General features: G+C 40.8%; 1 protein-coding gene across 1 annotated transcript; it reads right to left on the bottom strand.

Annotated features, from left to right (window-relative positions):
• Positions 1-9788: 9788 nt before the first annotated feature.
• On the bottom strand, positions 9789-10906 carry LOC122416935 (uncharacterized). The gene is made up of 2 exons (XM_043430090.1): positions 10507-10906; positions 9789-10433 (listed from the first exon to the last, which is right to left on the bottom strand). Exons 1-2 carry the CDS (start codon positions 10751-10753, stop codon positions 9811-9813), a joined length of 870 nt encoding a protein of 289 aa, XP_043286025.1. The 5' UTR covers positions 10754-10906; the 3' UTR covers positions 9789-9810.
• Positions 10907-21523: the final 10617 nt, after the last annotated feature.

Below are 21523 nucleotides of genomic sequence, written 5' to 3'. Positions count from 1 at the left end.
TTTCGCGAGTGTTTTCTTCGTATTCTTTCAGACATTTTCGCGAGTGTTTTGCCGTGATCTTTCGGACTCTTTCGCGAGTGATTCGCCGCGATTTTTCAAAACATTCTGTGACTCTTCCTTGGAGATTTTCGCGTGTGCTTTCGCCGCGAATAACCCAGCATTTTCTTCGTATTCTTTCGAACATTCTCGCGAGTGACTCGCCGCGAATATCTCAGGCAGTTTCTTCGTATTCTTTAGAACATTTTCGCGAGTGTCTTCGCCGCGATAATTCAGACATTGTCTTCGCCTTTCTTCAGTCATTTTTCGGGAGTGCTTCTCCGCGGTACCTTCGGTCGACTTCGTCGATTTTCAAACATTCTTTCGCGAGTTTTCACCGCGATATTTTCAGTCGACGTTGTCGATTTTCAGACATTTTCGTGAGTGCTTATCCGCGGTACCTACGTTCGACTTCGTCGATCTTCAACATTCTTCGTGATCTTCTTCAGGCATTTTCGCGAGTGTCTCGCCGCGATTTTTTTAGACTATTCCGCGAGTGATTCGCCGCGATTTTTGAAACTTTTTTTTGACTCTTCCTCGGACATTTTCTCGAGTGTTTTCACCGCGTTTTTCAAAACTTTTGTCGGCCCTTCTTCGAATTTGTTCGCGAGTGCTTCGCCGCGCCAATTTGGACGCTTTTTCAAGTGATTTCGCCGCAACATTTTTGAACGTTTTCGCGAGTGATACGCTGCGATATTCTTCGGTCGACTGCGTCGCCTCTTCAAACATTCTCGCGAGTGATTCGTCGCGATATTTTTCTACCGACTTCGTTGCTTTTTCGGACATTGCAAAAGTATTCACTGGCTCTCTTCCGGTCTCCCCGTGCACATCATCGCGGAAAGTGATTTTGCTGCGCTTCTACGGTACCCTACGGGTTTTTCCAGACATCCTTTTTTTTCGTTTCTACGACTTTTCAAGTGTATCGGGAGCATTGCGACTTACAATCGCAGCACTGCGGAAATACATGGGGGATACTTCATTATATTTGTTCGGGCTATTCCATTAGTGTTGCGACGGAACAATTATGATTATTGTACCGCTAACTATTTGGGTTTCCTTCGAACGATTCGTCTTCATTCTGGTTTGCAATCGGGAGTGTTCACGACTTACAACCGTGGCACTTCCGGGCAAATTGTAGGATTAATACAGTGTATTCCTTCGAATAAGTTCGGCAATACTTCGACTTTCGCCTTTCGGTTAAAGAAATTCTCGGCTATGTGAGAGCAGCCCGCTGCTGCTTCGCAATTGAAATATTCGCGGTTCTCTTTCGAACAATTCAAACAAGTTTATTGGTTATCTTCCGGTCTCTACGTGCGCTTCATCACGTACAGTGATCCCTCATCGCTTCGACGGTGCTCTACGGAATGATCCAGCCTTCGTTCGTTTTCTACGATTTTTCGCGGTGTCCTTCGTTTGTCTTCTTTTGCCACGCGCTAGTCATGTATCATGGGTTCTGGACATTTTCGCGCGGGTTAACCAATCATGACTACGGTCCAAGCAAACTCGAACGTCGCATTCCTGGTCTCTACAGCACCTTCCAGTGCATCAGCGGTTCCGCTGACGACGCACGCGGGGAGCAATCACCGTTTATCTCTCGTCTCTTCACGTCTCTTCGGCTTCTTTCTCGGTCACGGCCTTCACTCTCCGGATTCTACCCGCTTCGCTTCCTTCTTTCACTTCAACGGGACGAAAATCCTGGCATCACTTCAACGGCTTACAGCTAGCCGATCCAGAGTCTCTTCAACATCTTGACTCTTCAGCCTTACAACCTGAAGCAGTTTCGATTAAATCGGAGGATTCGACGACGAAGCTTTTGGGCCTAGTCTGGGATCCAATCAAGGATGTGTTCCGGTTCAATCTTGAGGCAAACTTCTCTTCAACAATAACTAAGCGGATCGCACTCTCGGAAACTGCTTTCTTATTCGATCCGCTTGATTTCATTTCTCCAGTAATTATTACGGCCAAAATCTTCATGCAGGAGCTCTGGCTCGCAAAACTGCAGTGGGATGATCTTCTTCCGGAACGACTTCAACCTCGGTGGTGGCAATTTCGCGAAAGTCTAAGCGATTGAACCCTTATTTCGCGTCCTCGGTGGCTACATTCTTCTCCAACGGACTCGGTCGACCTTCACGGATTTTCTGACGCTTCGCAGCTCGCCATGGCTGCTGTGGTTTATCTTCGATCATCTTCTCCGGACGGCTCGACGTTTGTCAAGCTCATCTCTTCGAAAACAAGAGTAGCCCCTCTGAAACGGCTGAGTATTCCTCGCCTCGAGATTTCGGCTGCTCTTCTTCTGTCTCGGCTCATTTCATACGTCCAGAAAATGCTTCCGCTAAACGGCGCGCCTGTCTATCTCTGGACGGACTCGTCGGTTACTCTCACCTGGGTCTCTTCACAACCAGCTCGCTGGAAAGACTTCGTCCGGAATCGAGTTTCACTCATTCAAGAATTGACTTCAACGGCAAAATGGCGCTTCATTTCAGGAAAGGAGAATCCAGCGGACTGTACTTCGCGAGGACTGACTCCTCTTCAGTTGTCCAAGCATTCTCTCTGGTGGTCCGGCCCCACTTGGCAAATGAACACTTCGAAAAACTGGCCGGCACAGCCACTAAATCTTCCCACGGACGCTCCACTTGAGCATCGGCCCGGCTTCAGCTTCACTTCAAATCTCGAGCCAATAGGCAAGATTTGGGATCTTGTTCATCGGTATTCTTCATTGACACGACTTCTTCGAATCACGGCAATGTGTCAACGGGCGCTTCATCGCTTCAAGCGCTCCTCACCGGTTCGGACGGACATACAGCTTACTCCAGACGATCTTGAACAAGCAAGACTCTTCTGGGTACTACATATACAATCGGCTCATTTCGCTGCGGAACTTCGGTCAATCTCAAACGGAAATTTTTTGACACGGGGTCATTTCCTGTCGGCCTTGACTCCCTTTATCGATTCGCATGGAACTCTTCGCGTCGGGGGACGCCTGCAGCATTCCAGTCTAAATTCGGAAGTAAAACATCCGGTGATTCTTCCTCGTCATTCGACGTTTACGACGCTCGTCATCACTGACGCGCACTTCAAGACTCTTCACGGCGGAACTTAATCGACTCTGACACTCCTTCGTCCCAACTACTGGATCGTTGGAGGTAGAGCACCAATTCGATCCTTCATTCTTCGTTGCAAGAAAGGTTTACGGTTTCGAGCACTTCAAGCTCAACAGTTCATGGGTCAACTTCCGGCCAGCCGGTCGTATTTCACCCTGGAAAAGACGAACTCACCCGAGTCGTCACACTTCGCACGGCCTCAACATTCAAGCGGCCCATTTCGAAACTATGCATCCTTCCGGTTACTTCTTCGTCAACATCGGTTGCCGAAGGCGGGGAGTATGTTCAGAAAAGGGCATGGTTCGCCGTTCTCTCGCGTGGGGCCCTCAGTGCACGGTTGGTCTCTCGCTTGAGCTCGGCGGTGCCGTGCTCTCTGCGCGCGCTCCCCTCCCTCGTGCTATACTTGCCGGTAGCTCACCGGCGCCTTCTACGCCCTTCTTCCACGGATTTCGGTACGCGACGGATCGATTGTGATCCTCGTGCTTCGGGCTTTTAACGGATTCTCTTCCAAATCTTCTAATTTTTCAACCGTTCTACTAGTGTTCTTTCTTAAATTTCTTGAAGTGCCCGGTTTGATTTCGCGATTTACGCCCGCGTAATTGAAGCGTTCACTTTGAGCAATTGTCGGTTTTCCTAACGTGGTTTTCGGTTCTATAACATCGGAATTAATTCTCTAACGGCTCTCTTCGATCATTTCGCCGCCATCTTGGCCACCTGTAGACTCTTCGAAACCATTGTGAACTCTTCGACTAATAAAACTGTGATATTTTTTCCCATTTTTTACACCAAATTCTTTCGGCTTCAAGTGATTTATTTCTCCTTCACCCGGCCATACAATTTCATCCACGATTCCTTCTCACAAACCAGGAATTCTTCTCAAAAAATTACAATTTGTCTATTAAAGATTCAATTGAATTGTATAAACAGTGTCATCTAAATGATCAATGCTCGTGATAAGAATCATCATAATGACCACTATATACTAGAAAAAATATACGTAAAAATACTCGCATCATATATTTTTGATAACTCGTAGCACATTTTGTTCATTTCGATAAATGACCAAATTTTGATAACTCGCATCACATTTTGGTCGTTTCGATAAATGATCAAAATATGTGATGCAAGTTATCAAAAAGGCCACTAGTTATTAAATATATTGTAACGATAGACCCGTTTCAAACACCCCCCGCCACCACCCCTCCCGCAACAGTGTCGCCATCTCCCAGAGAAACCTGTAATGAGAAAAGAAAATTTAGAAAATAAAGAAAAACTAAAAGAAATTTCGAGTACCGGGTTCATTATTTGGGTAACAGAGGGAATTTGTTCTCGGAAACCAATAGAAGGCAGGAAACAAATAAGTAGAAGAAGGAAAAGAAACTCTTCCTTCTCCTGTCTCCGACAGGCCGTACCCTTTTCTGTCACAGCCTTGTGAAATTGACTACCAAAAGGATCCCTACGCTAACCGCGATTCGGGAAGACCAATTGGTAAGATAACTTCTTACAAGATCAATGACGGAACAGGAGAGGCCCGAGAGCAGCAGAAGCAATAGGGATATGTAAGAGACGATAAATATTCAGACAAACTTACCAAGCGCTCCGCTGCAGAGAGATCAGAACAGGTGTAGAAATTTGTCATTCAAAAAGACTGATCCTCGCCTCCAGACTCCGAACCGCAGCTCCTTCGGGACAAACCTGCCAGGGGATTTCAGAACAATTAATACAAGAAAGTGGGGCAACGGAATAACCCATCGGGAAAGAAATAATAATCGGGAGTACCAAAGGGGAAAGAGATTGCTATTGAGAGTAACGTGGGGTTAAGGGGATAAAAAAATTTAAGGCTGGACGTCAAACCCAGAAACCACTTAAAAGCAAATTCAGAATCAAGGGGAGGAAGAAAGGAAACAAGGATCAATCTTGAGAACGAGGAAGTAGTGATAAGCGACTAAACAAAAGGAAGCGAATAAAAAGGAACAATTGTACAGAAACGGGACTTTAAAAAGGTGAAGGGAAAATAAGAAACGACAAAACGAAACAGAGAGATTGAAAAACGAACGATAAACAAAACCACATACATCACCTCCCGAAACAAAACAATCACTGGCACGACACACAATAAAACAAACACAAAACACTTAGATATATCGCTGCACTAAAGCCGGCACGAAATAATTGAGACACTAAAAACATTGTGAAACTGCGCGGACAAAGGGGAACTCAATAAACATTTCGATCGTCGAGCCGGGTGTCGAACAGCACGGGCGCGGCCATTGTGAAAAACTGACATTGTGGACAGGGTGTCGTCTCGCGATCAGAGCGCCCGAGAAGCGACACTACGGGTATCGACCCGACCGAGATTTATCGATAGAATTAACACCAACGCCATCGGGCGCACATTACACGAAACCACACGCAAATCACTCATATCCCGCTCGATTAAGATTACAGAGGGAACTTTAGACCAACTGATTGTATACAACTAGATTTAGGAATAAAAGTACTGTCATTATTTTATCAGCACTCAACGTCTACATTTCTTCACACCACTCTCGTGTCCTCGATCCTATTAATTATTGAAAAGAAGTAAATACGCTTCATTTGGCGCCCGAACAGGGTCTCGAAGTGAGTGAAGGGAGACGGCGGTGCGATAAAGTAATAACACAAAGGTGACAAAGAAAATTCAAGTTTAGAAAAGTCGCATACAACCTTCGGGATATTACAAACACTATAGTGGGACACATTAAAAATGGCGGAAAACGACCGAGAAACTATAAAATGGGAGTCAACTACGGCTGACCATTTGTTAGATGCAGCTCGAGACAGACCTATACCCGATAGAATTTCTAATATCCCGGGGCCAAGAGAAACTGAAAGCGAAAGAGAAATTAATGATACATTCGAAGTAGAAGCGGGGGATATAACGAATAAGTTACAATCAGAAATAGAAGAGACTCTTAAAGTCATGATAAGAGAAATGAAAGACTTGAAAAATGAACAAAATATCGAAAGATTAAGAACATTAGAGAACGTGAAGGAATTGGATGAAAAATGCGCATTACGCTGTCTAAAAATACGGGAAGACACCCACAAAGAATTTATAGAGGAAATCGACAGGGTGGTGGCACAAACTGATCGAAAAATTACCATAGCCCAAGATTTAATGCGAGAAACAGTCGACGCGGTGGATCGAGAGAGAAGAGCCGATTTTGAAGATCTGGAAAAGAAACTACAACGTGCAATGAACAGCATCAGTCAATTTGGGGACGTATCAAAGACGACTTATAACCTGACAAAGAAAAATCAGGAAAGAATCGCTGCCTGTGAAGAGGAGCTGAGAAGCCGACTGTCACAAACGATGAATATCACACAAGGAGGCATGAATATGAGCCAAATATTCGTGGCCAAACAACGACCGCCAATATTCAACGGGGATGGAAAAGAACGACCGATGCGATACCTCAAGGAATTCCGACAATTCTGGCATATCACGGGGAATGCTGATCCACACTATTTAATCAGCCAATCACTCAAAGACGCCGCAAAGGACTGGTGGAGAGTCGTGGAGGATGAGGTAAACACCATCGAAGATTTCTCGAACAAATTTAAATCGAGATACTGGAGCCGTGAAATTCAAGATAAAATAAGTCGGAATCTTGAATTTGGAGCATACGAGATAGACGGACACAAATCCACAAGAGCAGAATATGCAACACGGATATTCGGCAACGCAAAGGATTTAAACAAAAATCTAACCAACGAAGAGATCATTCGATATCTTGGAAATCATTTCAACGAGACCGTCCGGTCGGCCATTCAAATTGGAACGGTAAAAACGATTGAAGGGTTTCTCGAACTCCTAGAAAGTTTGGAGAGCGCTGGACCACTAAACATTCAAAGAGGAAAGGGAAACTTCGGAAATCCAGTTCAAACTCAAGGAAAATTCAACCAAGGACAGAATTTTCAGTCTCAACAGTGGCGAGGACAACAAAACCCCAACTGGGAAAGAAAAACAGGGCCCCAAATGCACGCAAGATGGGGAAATATGCCCAACCAGCACTGGGGGACGCAAAACCACCAGGAACTCCCAAAACAAAGCAATCAGCACCCATAGCAGCCAGCTAACATACCACCAACCACGTACCAGAGCGAAACAAAAGCGAGGGAGGGCCCTTTTGTGGGACAACCGAACCCGTTTACGAACCAAACACAGAACCAGGGAAACGAGTAAACGTTGCGCCCGAACTAATGGAAATTCAAAATAAAGGACCTTCTCGAGGCGCAACGGAAGAAGAAAATTTAATACAAGAAGAACTGGAAGAAGCACGAAGAACTGGAAGAACTGGAGAAGACAAAAGAGGAATGAGGCAAAAAGAATAAGAAAAAGAGGTAAGAAATTAAGGGCTGATGAAAAACCATCCAAGCGCGATTCGGTGGAAAACCTCAATATCATCTGCCTGGAAAAGCAAGACGGAGACGACGAATCGGGAAAAAGGAAAAATAATTTCAAGGAAACAAACAATATTGATACTTTTGAAAGTCCTAGAGATTATTTGACGGAAGATGGATTAACAAAGATCAACAACAACGGAGCATATGCAAAATGCCTCGTGATTCACATGAAAATGGAAGGAATCGAGGTCGGAATGCTAGTGGACAGTGGAAGCGAAATTTCGGGCATCTCTGAAGAATTTTTTCAAACATTCTCCGAAACCTTTAAGAAGTGTCCTGAACTACCAGTGGTGGGGGGAGAAGTAAGAGGAGCATTCAGCGGAAACCTGAGTCGAATCAAGCGACAGATCTTGATAGAAGTGGAAATGGTGGGCGTGAAGGAGTACTTACAACTCATGATTATCCCAAAACTTCGAAGGGAGGCCTTACTGGGAATTGACGGGATGAAATTTTTGAAGCTGCACATCGACACTGAATTCGGTAAAATCTATGTCCATGGTCAAGTAGTATTAATCCTGAAATAGGGATTATGGGAGAAGCCAACAAAACAAAGCGCTAAAGAAGAAAGCCACATAATGGAAATAGAAGTACCGAAACAAAGAGTGGAGGATCAAGAATTGACAGAAGAACAAGTCGATTTAAAAATAAAGGAATCTGAGGATATGCCGACACAGATTAAACGAGAATTTAAAAATTTAATCGCCCGATATCGATATATCTTCACAAAGAGACCGGGGAAAATGTCAGCATATGTACACAAGCTTATAATGAAAAATCCGGAGCCATATATGCACCGCTCGTACCCGATTCCAATACAATCCGGGAGCAGGTGAATCAGGAGATACAACGAATGCTGGGGCATGGTGTTATCGAAAGAGCGACCAGCCGTTTCATAAATCCCATGGTCACCGTAATAAAAAAAGGATGGAACAGTTCGGCTGTGTCTGGATGCAAGACAGTTAAACAAACATCTTATTGAAGATCACGACTCAGCACCACCCACCGATTAAATCTTCCAAAGGTGCGGAGGAATAAAAGTCATGTGAAGTTTGGACATGCTACCAATTTACAGTAACACCTTTGAGACTAAAAACAAGCACGGCAAGTCTCATCAAAGGACTAGATATTGTATTACAAAACCTAGGAGACTCGGTCATCAACTTCGTGGATGACTTACTCTGTGTCTCCAAAAGCGTGGACGAGCATTTGGGCCACTTGGAAGAACTATTCCAACGAATTCATGAACATGGGATGACACTAAATTTCAAAAAATCACAATTTTTTAAAAAAGCGGTAGTCTTTCTGGGACACATCCTCACTACGAACGGAATAAAACCACAACCGGAAAAAATCAGCGCTATTTATGATTTTCCAACACCGAAAAATCTGAAACAATTAAGAGGATTTTTGGGACTTGTAAATTTCTATACCGGAAAGTCTTTCCGCTGTCCCCCTCCGATTTTAATGAAACTTGAATATGTTATTCTACATCAAAATCTAAGAGACACATATTTTTTTTTATCGGCGGAAAAATGTTTCTAGGGGGTGAAATCATCGCTTGAAGTTGAGACCTCCGAGGGGTACTTTTCAGGTTTCACCCATTTCCACTTGAGATAATCGAATGCACCCAAATGGATAATTACCTTAATGATAAACGATGAAAAATGCAACTGGTTTCACATTGGGGGGTTGCATAAGAAAAAAGTTATAGGGGTTGAAATTCACAAAATCGTTATAACAAAAAAACTATTGCACCTATCTCGATGAATTCAATTGCATTTTGAAGGGGGTGAAAAAATAGTAGATACGGGTTTTTGCATTTTCCTCGCAAATCAAGTTAAGGGGGTGAACTACCCCTATGTATGTTTACGTTTAATCTCAATCAAACGGCAGTAATTCTTTTTTTTCTTGTTTCCTCTCCTCGTAATACGTTTTTTCTTCAAATTTACAACAACAATGTTGCGGATATAACATTCAATGAACGATTTTATCTAAATGCCAACTTATTTATAGGTGAATCTTCAGATGGAAAAGTATTTATATCTGACTTATCGATAATTCTGACAGATTTATATTTGGCAATGAGATAATAACATAGGCATACGATAAGCGCTTACACATATACTCATATTCGTTCCGGTTGATAAGACCAAGTTTTGAGATGACGTATAGAAAAACTACATAGTCGAGTAAAAAAAAGTGTACAATATGCTTATATCTTTTATTAATAATATGTCAACAGTCTAACAAAATAATCACCATAGCGATAAATAGAAGCGAACATATAATGGTGTGCTCTATTAACCGTTGTAAGTACTGCAGTAATGATAATCATCGAAAAAGTGTTTAAAACATAGCGACTTTTTGCACCAGGAACAATAGCAACATTTTCGCATCCTGGAACTTCACAATGTGAGTTGCAGGAATCTCCAAACGCAAAATCTACAGGATTCTCAAAATTCGCAGGTTTTTCTTCTATGTAACCACTTTTGTACCAAGAATATTTGAAAAGATCGATATAACGTGGTGACGACAGTTGGTTATGAACGAGTGATTGCAGCTTTATGATATTGTTTCTCAAATGCAAATTAATATCATAATTTATCAAAAGACAATTATCAGAAAAATGTCTAACAAAATTTTTCCATATTCGGAATCTAAAAACATCGAGGGGTTGGATTTTTCCGGTAGTTCCTTTAGGTATAATCATTACTTTCACATCTCTATTTGAATGTTTCACATCAAGTACAGCTTGGGGACAGTGTCCAGTCCAAGAATCAATCAGTAATAATGATTTTGGGCCAACTTTCGGGAAAAATACATGCTCCAACCAAATTTTAAAATGATCTGAAAATAGAAAAACGTATTATTTTTTCAATCGAAAAAATGTTTACACAAAAACAGTGGATGTAATTTATACCTGAAGTAAGCTTCCCAGACTTGGATACTTCTATGTACACATTATCGGGTCTGAAAAGCGTTTTCTCCACTAATGGACCAATCTTGCCAGTTGGTTCTTTTAAAACTAAAAATAGAGGAGATAGCAGCTTTCCGTCAGCTGATATAGTCGGCTGAATAGTGTAACTGTGAGTCGTAGAAGAGACTGATTGTACAAGACATTGTACTTGCTTTTCTCCTTCGATCGCTAAAGTTCTTCCTGAATGCATTTCTAGTTGGAAGCCACTCTGATCTGCGTTAAATGTATTTGACAATTCGTACGTTCTAATATTTTGCTTTACGTCATAGACAAATTTTTGACTTTGTTGTTCCAAGACTTTTCCATCTTCAATTATTTTGGATGTAATGAATTTATTAATTTTTCTCGATACGATACGATGAGCTGCTTTGAATAAGTTTATCCACGTACGAGATGCTTTGAAACGAAAATCAGTATGCCCTACTTCTTTTTGAGCATGCAAGGCCCATTTTTTAAAATCAGAATCGTGCACTATTAAACCAGCATCCACAGCAGCTTTGAAATTTTCCAAAGTGTATCCACAAATTCGTGCTAATTTTTCTTTGTATGTCCCCCCCTTGTTCAAATTGTGGGCCCACCGCCGCAACTGTCGTATAGATTGCACTTTCTTGAACTTTTGTTTAACACTTCCCAAACCTAAATTTCCTGTCTTCCCGCTGCGCCAATACTCAACGGCCCTTAATTTGTACTCGTAAGATAAGTCTTCGTCATCACGAGTGCATGTATCAGGCGGAAGTTCTGGTTCATGCAGGGCGTCTGCCCATTCTTGATCTTCAACAATTTCCATTTCCCGATCCTTAAATGGTTCTTCAAAATGCAAAGAATTTTCTTCTACCATGTCGAAACCACTATATTCGTTCATTGCAGTCAACAAAATATTTTCAATGTTTTCTTTCAACTGTATTTCATCGTTATTCACTGGCGAATCCGGTAAACGCATAACTTCAAAAGTTGCGAGGAGCATTCTAATAACGTTCAAAGGATTTATCTTCATTTTGATTAATACTTGCAACTTTGTTTTAAATAGTCTCGAATTGTAAGGCACTTCTATTGTGTAAAATAAAAATAACCGACTTTGGTGAATACATTCCGCGATCGCAGTTTTATCACTGCTTCTGCGTCGTATTTCAAATCTAATTTTGGGAGCGAGTCACAGACCGGACAGAGGTGACTCCGAAATAACACCGTCAAGTAGAGGGGGAGATATGATAACTATGAAAATACGTCAGTATTTACGAAATTTTTGTGAAAAGTATAAGAAATGCATATTTTTTAATTTATCTTGTGGTTTATTCATTATTAACTAATAAAAAAAATTATTATTCGTAAAAGTTATCCAATCTATAGTTTTTCGCGGAAAAAATAAATAAGTGAGTTCTTTTAAACTATGGATGTAATTCGTATAAATACCGTAAAAAGTTACAAAAAATAAAGAATTCATAAAATGGTAGAATTTTCAACGGAAAAATTCGATTTTTTCCAATTTTCCTTGCTCAAGTAGATCAAATCCATTGTTTAAATAAATTTTGAATAGAATCTTTTAAGTATAACTAGAAGAGTCTCAAAATGCCTTCAAATAAAAAACAAACCATTAAGATTGGACGCATACTTTGGGTTCTATCACTGTCACCAGTTAGGAAAATGTAATTGCAGGAAAAATCCATCCATCTGTTGATATGTAGATGTTGTAAATTTGAAGAAAAAACGTATTACGAGGAGAGGAAACAAGAAAAAAAAGAATTACTGCCGTTTGATTGAGATTAAGCGTAAACATACATAGGGGTAGTTCACCCCCTTAACTTGATTTGTGAGGAAAACGCAAAAACCCGTATCTACTATTTTTTTACCCTCTTCAAAATGCAATTGAATTCATCGAGATAGGTGCAATAGTTTTTTTGTTATAACGATTTTGTGAATTTCAACCCCTATAACTTTTTTCTTATGCAACCCCCCGGTGTGAAACCTGTTGCATTTTTCATCGTTTATCATTAAGGTAATTATCCATTTGGGTGCATTCGATTATCTCAAGTGGAAATGGGTGAAACCTGAAAAGTACCCCTCGGAGGTCTCAACTTCAAGCGATGATTTCACCCCCTAGAAACGTTTTTCCGCCGATAAAAAAAAATACATGTCTCTTAGATTTTGATGTAGAATAACGTATTCAAGTTTCATTAAAATCGGAGGGGGACAGCGGAAAGACTTTCCTTGCAAGTTCACAAACAAACATGCGGAAGCAACCGTTCCTCTCCTAGAACTCCTAAAGAAAAACGAACTATGGAGTTGGGATGAACGACGAGAAAAAGCTTTTCAAAACGTGAAACAGCTGTTCACTAAGAGTGTGATGCTACGACACGTAGAAGTTAGCAAACCGTTCATTCTCACGACGGATGCAAGCGACTACGCCATCGGAGCGGTTTTAGGCCAAAAAGGTGACAACCAAGAAACGGGAGTTGTCGCTTTTGCCAGCCGAACCTTGAAAGGCGCAGAAATCGGATATACAACGACGGAGAAAGAACTTCTAGCAATTGTGTGGGCTCTCCAAAAATTCCGCACCTATCTCCTGGGAGCGAGAATAAAGATCATCACAGGTCATAAGGCACTGACGTTCATGAAGACGTGTCGATTTGTCGGCGATCGACTCCTCCGATGGGCACTACTCCTCCAAGACTACGATCTGGAAATCGAGCACTGTGAAGGCAAGAAGAATGCCGTAGCCGATACGTTGAGCCGGCCATATAACCTGGAAAGAAACGAAAAACAGAAACAGATCATTATTGCCTTAATCTTGGCTAAAGAGATCGATCCCGAAGTTGAATTCGGATTGAAAAATATTGGGGAAGTACAGAAAGAAGAGGAAATCCTACAGGCACTATGGAGAGCAGTAGAGGAAAAGCCGGAAGAATACCCAAAATACCGCATACAAGAAAACTGCCTAGTAAAGAAAACAAAGAATGGAGGTCTAAAAATCATGCTCCCAAGTAAATCGGTGGATTGCATGGTCGAGGATTTTCATAAAATGTACGGTCATGTAGGCGCAAGAAAACTATTTCGGATATTCGATGAGGACTTTACTTTTCCCCATCTCGCCAAAAGAATACGACAAATAGTGGCACAATGCGAAAAATGCCAAAGAAATAAAGTCCCAACGCAAACGAGTTACGCAAAAATGCAAACAATTATTCCTGAGGGCCCGGGGGACTTATTGTCCATAGATTTCTTCGGACCACTGCCGACCGCAGCAAGAGAAGTAAAACACATCCTCGTCACGATCGATGCGTTCACGAAATTCGTGAAACTATATGCGATTCGAAAGGTAAACGCAGCGACAACAATAAAGAAAATTTTCGAACAGTACATTCCCAATTATGGGAAGCCAAAAAGAATCCAATTTGACCACGGGACACAATTTACCTCAAAATTATGGTTGAATCATTTGGAGAAAGAGGGAGTGAAAGGCATTTTCTCCTCAATCCGACACCCGCAAGGAAATATAGTAGAACGGGTAAATAGAGAACTGGCCCGATTTTTTAGAACCTTCCTGGATGAGAAACATACTGCATGGGCAAAATGGATACCAATTATCGAAACATGCATAAACGACACACACCATGAAACCACGGAAGTAACTCCCACGGAACTACTGACAAAAAAAAGGCCTTATAGAATATGGAGAGAGTGGATAACCGCATTAGACGAAGAAAGGGTAGAAAAATTAACGTATGAGGAAAAAGTAGCAGCGGTAAAGGAACGGATCACGCGAAAAGGATTGCAGCGCGCGGAACGATTTAATACGACACACAAGACTACATGCTTTGAGGAAGGAGAGCGCGTGCTTGTGCGGGCACTAAACGTCTCGGACCCGAGTAAAGACGTTACGGCCAAATTTATGCTATTATACGAAGGACCATACACAATAAAAAAATGTGTGGGAATCGCCACATACCTGCTGTACGATCCAAAAACAAAAAAGGATCGGGGTAAATTTCACGGTTGCCTGCTGAAAAGGTATATCGACAGAATAAAAACAACAGAAATTTCGGGAGGGGGAGAAAAAGGGGCGGAAGCAAAGAGAGTGACAAACACGCCTCACGCCGGCCCGGGAGATAAATAGTAATGTCCTGTAATATCGATCGATTATCCTGATAAGCTTATGTAATCAGTACGATCTATATAAAGGATAATCGTGGATTAACGGTCCTTAGTGTTCTCGAAACGTCGACGGAATGGCGAGTACCAACCCAACAGAATTCAAGAATTTCGAAAAACCAAAGGAAGCAGGAGTCCAAAAGTTAACAAAAAGAGAAAAAATTCGAGAAAATCGAAAAATTAAAAGAAGATTGAAAAGAGAAGAGAAAGCAAAATTAAACAAGAAATCTGAAAGAGAAGAAGAATACGAAATTCGCAGTCTAAGAGACGAGGAGATCAAGGATTGGTATCCGGGAAAGTCGTTGGGTTTGTAATCGTGACAAAAATAATAATCAAATTAATCGCAAGAAACGTGGTCTGAGAAAAGTTTGGAGATAGTTGAAATTCCCTGGTCAAAGAGACAAGATGGACACATATTACAAAAAATTCGACATTACAAAATTAAACGGAAAATACTTCTCAGCGGAAGTGTGTGGAATAATTAACCCAGAACAATTGTGCCTCCATGTACAGCAAGGAACGGGTGTATTAGAACGGGCATTAGAACTGATCATGAACATTAAAATAAACGATAAGGAAGTACACCCAATGCTGGAGGAGGAAGTGTATCCAGGAAAGGCGATTTTGTTCCGAGAACAGAGCAAAGAAAAGAAACCAACTCTTTTTAGAGGTACGATCACCAAAAGCGAACAAGAGGACATCACAGTCTGGCTAGGAGATTACGGGATGCAGGTCATAACCCGTCAAGAGGCCCTCTTCACACCACCGAGCTGGACCTTCACAATCCCATACCAAGGAGTAATTTGTGGTATAAAAGGAATCGAACCCAGAAGGAAAAGGTACGGATCAAAAAATATGGAGACGGTGGCAGAATCAGTCGCAAATAAGACGTGGATTCTGGAGATAGACGATGCGTCGACGGGAACAGAAGCCATCTGGGGTAATCTATATTGGGAAGGAGAAAATTCCGAAGAACACACAAGCTACAAGGATATGATCGTCACATTAGGAGCGGCAAGTAAGTCACGCACAGATAAGCCTTTCGAATTTCAAAGACAAGGCCCAATCCTCAGTAGTCCAGTAAATTACGAAGCCAAATTCAGGACCTTCACAAACAAAAATACAAAAAAACAAGAAGATACAGAATTTGAGATAGCACTAGATGAATTTGAGAGAGAATATGACGAACTGAGTTTCGGTCAAAGTGAGGAGGAACAAGAGGAGATGAACGAAGCAGAAGATTGGATCCAAGAAGAAGAAGAGGAATCTGATGGGTACCTTTCGAACGCATCGGTGTGAAGATTTTCCTCATCGAAGGGGCTCCGATCGGAAAATCTTGGGGGACAAATGTAACGGGAGACCCGTTTCAAACACCCCCCGCCACCACCCCTCCCGCAACAGTGTCGCCATCTCCCAGAGAAACCTGTAATGAGAAAAGAAAATTTAGAAAATAAAGAAAAACTAAAAGAAATTTCGAGTACCGGGTTCATTATTTGGGTAACAGAGGGAATTTGTTCTCGGAAACCAATAGAAGGCAGGAAACAAATAAGTAGAAGAAGGAAAAGAAACTCTTCCTTCTCCTGTCTCCGACAGGCCGTACCCTTTTCTGTCACAGCCTTGTGAAATTGACTACCAAAAGGATCCCTACGCTAACCGCGATTCGGGAAGACCAATTGGTAAGATAACTTCTTACAAGATCAATGACGGAACAGGAGAGGCCCGAGAGCAGCAGAAGCAATAGGGATATGTAAGAGACGATAAATATTCAGACAAACTTACCAAGCGCTCCGCTGCAGAGAGATCAGAACAGGTGTAGAAATTTGTCATTCAAAAAGACTGATCCTCGCCTCCAGCCTCCGAACCGCAGCTCCTTCGGGACAAACCTGCCAGGGGATTTCAGAACAATTAATACAAGAAAGTGGGGCAACGGAATAACCCATCGGGAAAGAAATAATAATCGGGAGTACCAAAGGGGAAAGAGATTGCTATTGAGAGTAACGTGGGGTTAAGGGGATAAAAAAATTTAAGGCTGGACGTCAAACCCAGAAACCACTTAAAAGCAAATTCAGAATCAAGGGGAGGAAGAAAGGAAACACGGATCAATCTTGAGAACGAGGAAGTAGTGATAAGCGACTAAACAAAAGGAAGCGAATAAAAAGGAACAATTGTACAGAAACGGGACTTTAAAAAGGTGAAGGGAAAATAAGAAACGACAAAACGAAACGGAGAGATTGAAAAACGAACGATAAACAAAACCACATACATCACCTCCCGAAACAAAACAATCACTGGCACGACACGCAATAAAACAAACACAAAACACTTAGACCCTAGGGAAAAAAAGGTTGGGACAAGTCCATTGATGATCCCTTGTTTGATGATATAGAAAAAAGATTCAGAACCAGGAAAAAAATTCAATGGAAATAATAAACGAAAAATTGAAAAGTTCAAAAAAATTCAACAATAAAAAACAATCGAAAAAAATTCTGTAAAGAAAAATAAAAATTTTCAAAAAAATTCATAAATATTGAACAAATTGAAAAATGTACTATCCAAGTTACATGCAGTATAAAAATGTATGATATCAATTGGAGGACAAGTTTTTATGGATAATTTGGAATATTTATCGAACAAATCGGAAACTTTAATTGAAAAATTGACGTTTTATGCATAGGAACCACTAATCATTCATGATAATTATTTTCAAGAAAAAAGTTCTTGAAAAAAAAGGCATAACGGAAGTTAAGTGCAGTACTAAAATGTATTATATCAATTCGAGGCCAAGTATTTATCAGTTATTCGAAATATTATCTCCGGCGACAAATGAGCGTTGAGAATCTTCGTCGGGCTCAGAACATTTTATCAAAATTACTAAAAAATTAATGGAAATAAAAAATCGCAAAATCTTTCTTTCTAATAATAAGAACGATGTCAAACCATTTCTTTTTAATCAGACCTTATAAAAATCGTTAAAAATTCACATGAAAGTCATTCGTTACTTCAACAAGGTACAGACTTTAAAGAATCGATTCCCCTCCGACTTTCAGGATCCTCTGGTATTATTCACAACATTCAACTTCGATTGGATCGGTACAAATTATGTTCAAATACGTCTTAAACGTACTTGTCCGGCCCATCACTTTTTATTCAAATTGCTCATTCGAAAATAAATCAGGGCTATAATGACAAATATAATAAAATGGATAGAAATAAAAATAATACGTCCAAGTAATTTGAACTTGATTGTTCGCAAGTTCGTATAGCAAAATCCACTTCTCATTTTCTTCAGTGAACACATACCATTCGGTAAGAACCAAAGAAAATGAGAATGAGTTTCATTTTGACCAGAGCGATTCGAAGGAAAATTATTTTCTCGGGAATTACTGTTCCTTAATATTAACACATGCATTAACTTCGTTTTTTATTTGTTTTCGAATGAGCAATTTGAATAAAAAGTGATGGGCCGGACAAGTACGTTTAAGACGTATTTGAACATAATTTGTACCGATCCAATCGAAGTTGAATGTTGTGAATAATACCAGGGGATGCTGAAAATCGGAGGGGATTCGATTCTTTAAAGTGTGTACCTTGTTGAAGTAACGAATGACTTTCATGTGAATTTTTAATGATTTTATTTCCATTAATTTTTTAGTAATTTTGATAAAACGTTGTGAGCCCGACAAGGATTCTCAACGCTCATTTGTCGCCGGAGATTATATTTCGAATAACTGATAAATACTTGACCTCGAATTGATATAATACATTTTAGTACTGCACGTAACTTCCGTCATAACTTTTTTTCATCAAGAGACTCGGTAGAGTCTCGGGACAAGTACATTGACAGCCCTGTCGTCTGCTGGCCCGAGCTCGCCGAGACTATCTTTTCTCTGAATAAAACGATTCGCGGTGGTGGGGGTAAAATTGGCATGTCATTTTGTTCAATTACGAAACTCCTGAGTCATCTGAGGCTTTGAAAATTGAACTGGAGATTAATTAATAAATTCTCTTTCGATTCCACCCACAATCAGCATGATCGGTGGCGTAATTGCTGAGAAAAAACTTTGCACAGGCTCAAGATTATGCAAAAGTTACCAACACAGTCTAGAATTTATGCGTCTGTATTTACAACACAATCAAAGACACTTTGATGCTCTCGAGTTTCTGATTGGTTGGATCTGACGACATCCATTTTTAAACGTTGTGATTGGTTTTTGAAATTAGTTGTTGATGGTTGGAAATCTGACGTCAACTTCAGAACGTAGCACACGGCGCAGCACAGATGGTAACAGCAGTCATAAATTCGATCGATATACATATAATAATGTACAAACCATGTGTCAGTTTTTGATCGTATGAACAGAGTTTCGACATTACGAAGTGCGTGCGGGATCAATAAAAAAATAATTTTCGTCATCTAAAGAAGTGCATATTACTATTTATTTTGTTATTTGTGATATATTAAACCGGTATCAAAGCGGCCGCGTAAATGTAATCTGTGATGTGTGTGTGAAAAAGAATATAAAAAATGTGCGATGCATATGTCAACGAAACTTTTCAAGATTTCATCATTTCGTTCGATTGGAAATAAGTGTTAACTGAAATAATCCTTCAATTAAACCAGAATACGAGAAATATTGTCCAGTGCGAATATATTGTCAGTGGCGTGATTATATATCATGTGTACATAGGTTATATATACGAATAAATAGAACAAAAATACACGCAACTGTTAGAATGATATTAGAAACTTTAATTGAATAAATGTTTTCTAATTTATTTCTTGTGTCGTCATTATTTTTAAACATCCCCATATTTTGCTTGATATTCAGTTTGGCTCTGCCCTTTCCGATCCTTGTTTCCACCCCATCAGTTTGCAGCGGATCGATTCATATTATTAATTCGTTCCCTAATATGTGTCCTATGATTTTCTACTCCTTCATGATGATTGTGGTAACATGATTCGAGAGGTTTCTAACCATGATCTTGAATTACACAAGTAGAGAAGCTAGGAGAGAGCTGGACCAGGGATCTCAGGGGGGTGCGGGGACGGGGGAGCGCGGGGTCTGTTGCGGGGCAGGGTGAGCTGTGTGGAGGGGGAATTCGGAGGTGCGTGAAGGAGATGGGAATCTCAGGGGGGAGCGCGGGGTCTGTTGCGGGGCAGGGTGTGGAGGGGGAACCGTTGTGGAGGTGAGTGGAGGGGATGGTCAGAGAAAGAGGCTGCTGGCAAGGGGTTGGGGGGATTATTATTATTCACGATTAAGTGAACATTTCTTATTTTATTCCTATATCTAAGTACATTTTTTTTTTTTCTTCATGAATCTATACAAAACCAATTTTATTCTAAATCTATATACTTATACAATTTTTTTATTATTAATTTCAAAACTATTTTCAAACGTCCCCCTGCAACAGAAAAAAACCCCCCAAAAATTCTTAATTTTTTCATTTAGTATAGCTAAAATCGTGTGTAAATGAAAGATAACTCACCATCACTTCATGCATATTCTGCACATTGCGTGGGCGATGAACACCGATAGCGATCTGCCGCAGTTGCTACATCACCGATCGTCCAAGATGTCATACCTTCCCCTCAGGTGGGTGAAGTGGGCGGTGACTCGCCCATAGACTTCCGGGTCCTTTACAAAGCAGCCTGTGCAGACCCAGAATTCGCGATCATCCGCGTAGAACGATTGGATGCGGCAAATCTCCGTCATCGGGGTCAAGTTTACCGCCGATTCCGGACGCCGCATCATGTCCAGCCAGGAATCACTCGAGTATTCATACGGCGACACAGCACGATCACATGAAAGTTCTTCTACATCATCATCATCATCATCATTTTCGTCTCCATGAGTGAGGTCGACGATTTCACGCACTCCAGAGTGATCGGCATCCAGCTCATAATTGGGCGACGCACGCGAATCATTTTCATATTCTGAGCAGTCTATGTCAGTTCCATAATCGGGTAATTCAGATCTATTCCGATATAATTGGAACTCTTCATAGAGGCCTAAATCATCCTCGGTATCGTAGTTTTCGATACTCAAAGATTCTTCACTTGCACTTTGAACACTTGCAATTTCAATGATTTCAATATTTGAATCAACTTCACCACTACCACCACACTCATTTTCAACAACATCCTCAATTGTGAGGTCGATAATTTCAATATGAGACATGATGTATTATTTTTCGTGATAAGGTTTCGCGAACTTCGAAACAAAACTTCAATGAGTCAGAAGAGACGTAGAGAGCAGAATGATCTTCCTCATGAGAAAAATACCCTTTTAACTCTTCGTAGAAAAACAGAACAAGAGGGAGGATTCCGCATACTCTAACACTTCAACTAATGGCGAGCATTGAATCCCCTCCAACGACTTTCCACCAAAAATTAGAAAATGTACAACTGAACTTTTCCAGCAAAAAAAAACTTCTACTGCGGGGACAAAAATCTAAGGACCCGCAATGACCTGCGAGTGAGGAACGAAAAGGAGCGGAAGTTTTTTTCAACCATTTCAAAGTACCCATGAAATTCATAATCAAATTTATGACATTCGAAGTATGTCGAATATCCACCATGGTGTAACTAACTAAGATTTACTGACACTGAAAAAAAAAGTGTTTCGAAAACTTTCTACGGAAATGCCCACCCACGCAACTTTTCTCAAACCAGATTTATCTTGATCACTTAATGAGTTTTTTAGGGGGACGGAGTATTAAAAAAAAATATATCATGAAATGATTTGGGGTAGTAGAACGGAAATTCTAGTGATGAAAGTGGGGAGGGAAATATTTAAAAGACATTGGAATAAAA

Source organism: Venturia canescens, chromosome 10 (genome assembly GCF_019457755.1).
Source record: "Venturia canescens isolate UGA chromosome 10, ASM1945775v1, whole genome shotgun sequence".
NCBI classification, from domain to species: Eukaryota; Metazoa; Arthropoda; class Insecta; order Hymenoptera; family Ichneumonidae; genus Venturia; species Venturia canescens.
Note: the sequence above shows the minus strand (reverse complement) of the source record. Positions and strands in the feature narration are given on the sequence as shown.

Excerpts from the sequence above, each read along its gene's own strand:
- LOC122416935 (XM_043430090.1), bottom strand. The coding sequence starts at position 10,753 with ATGCATTCAGGAAGAACTTTAGCGATCGAAGGAGAAAAGCAAGTACAA. Across the intron at positions 10,434-10,506 it reads GTCTGGGAAGCTTACTTCAG|ATCATTTTAAAATTTGGTTG; the intron begins GTATAAATTACA and ends TTCTATTTTCAG.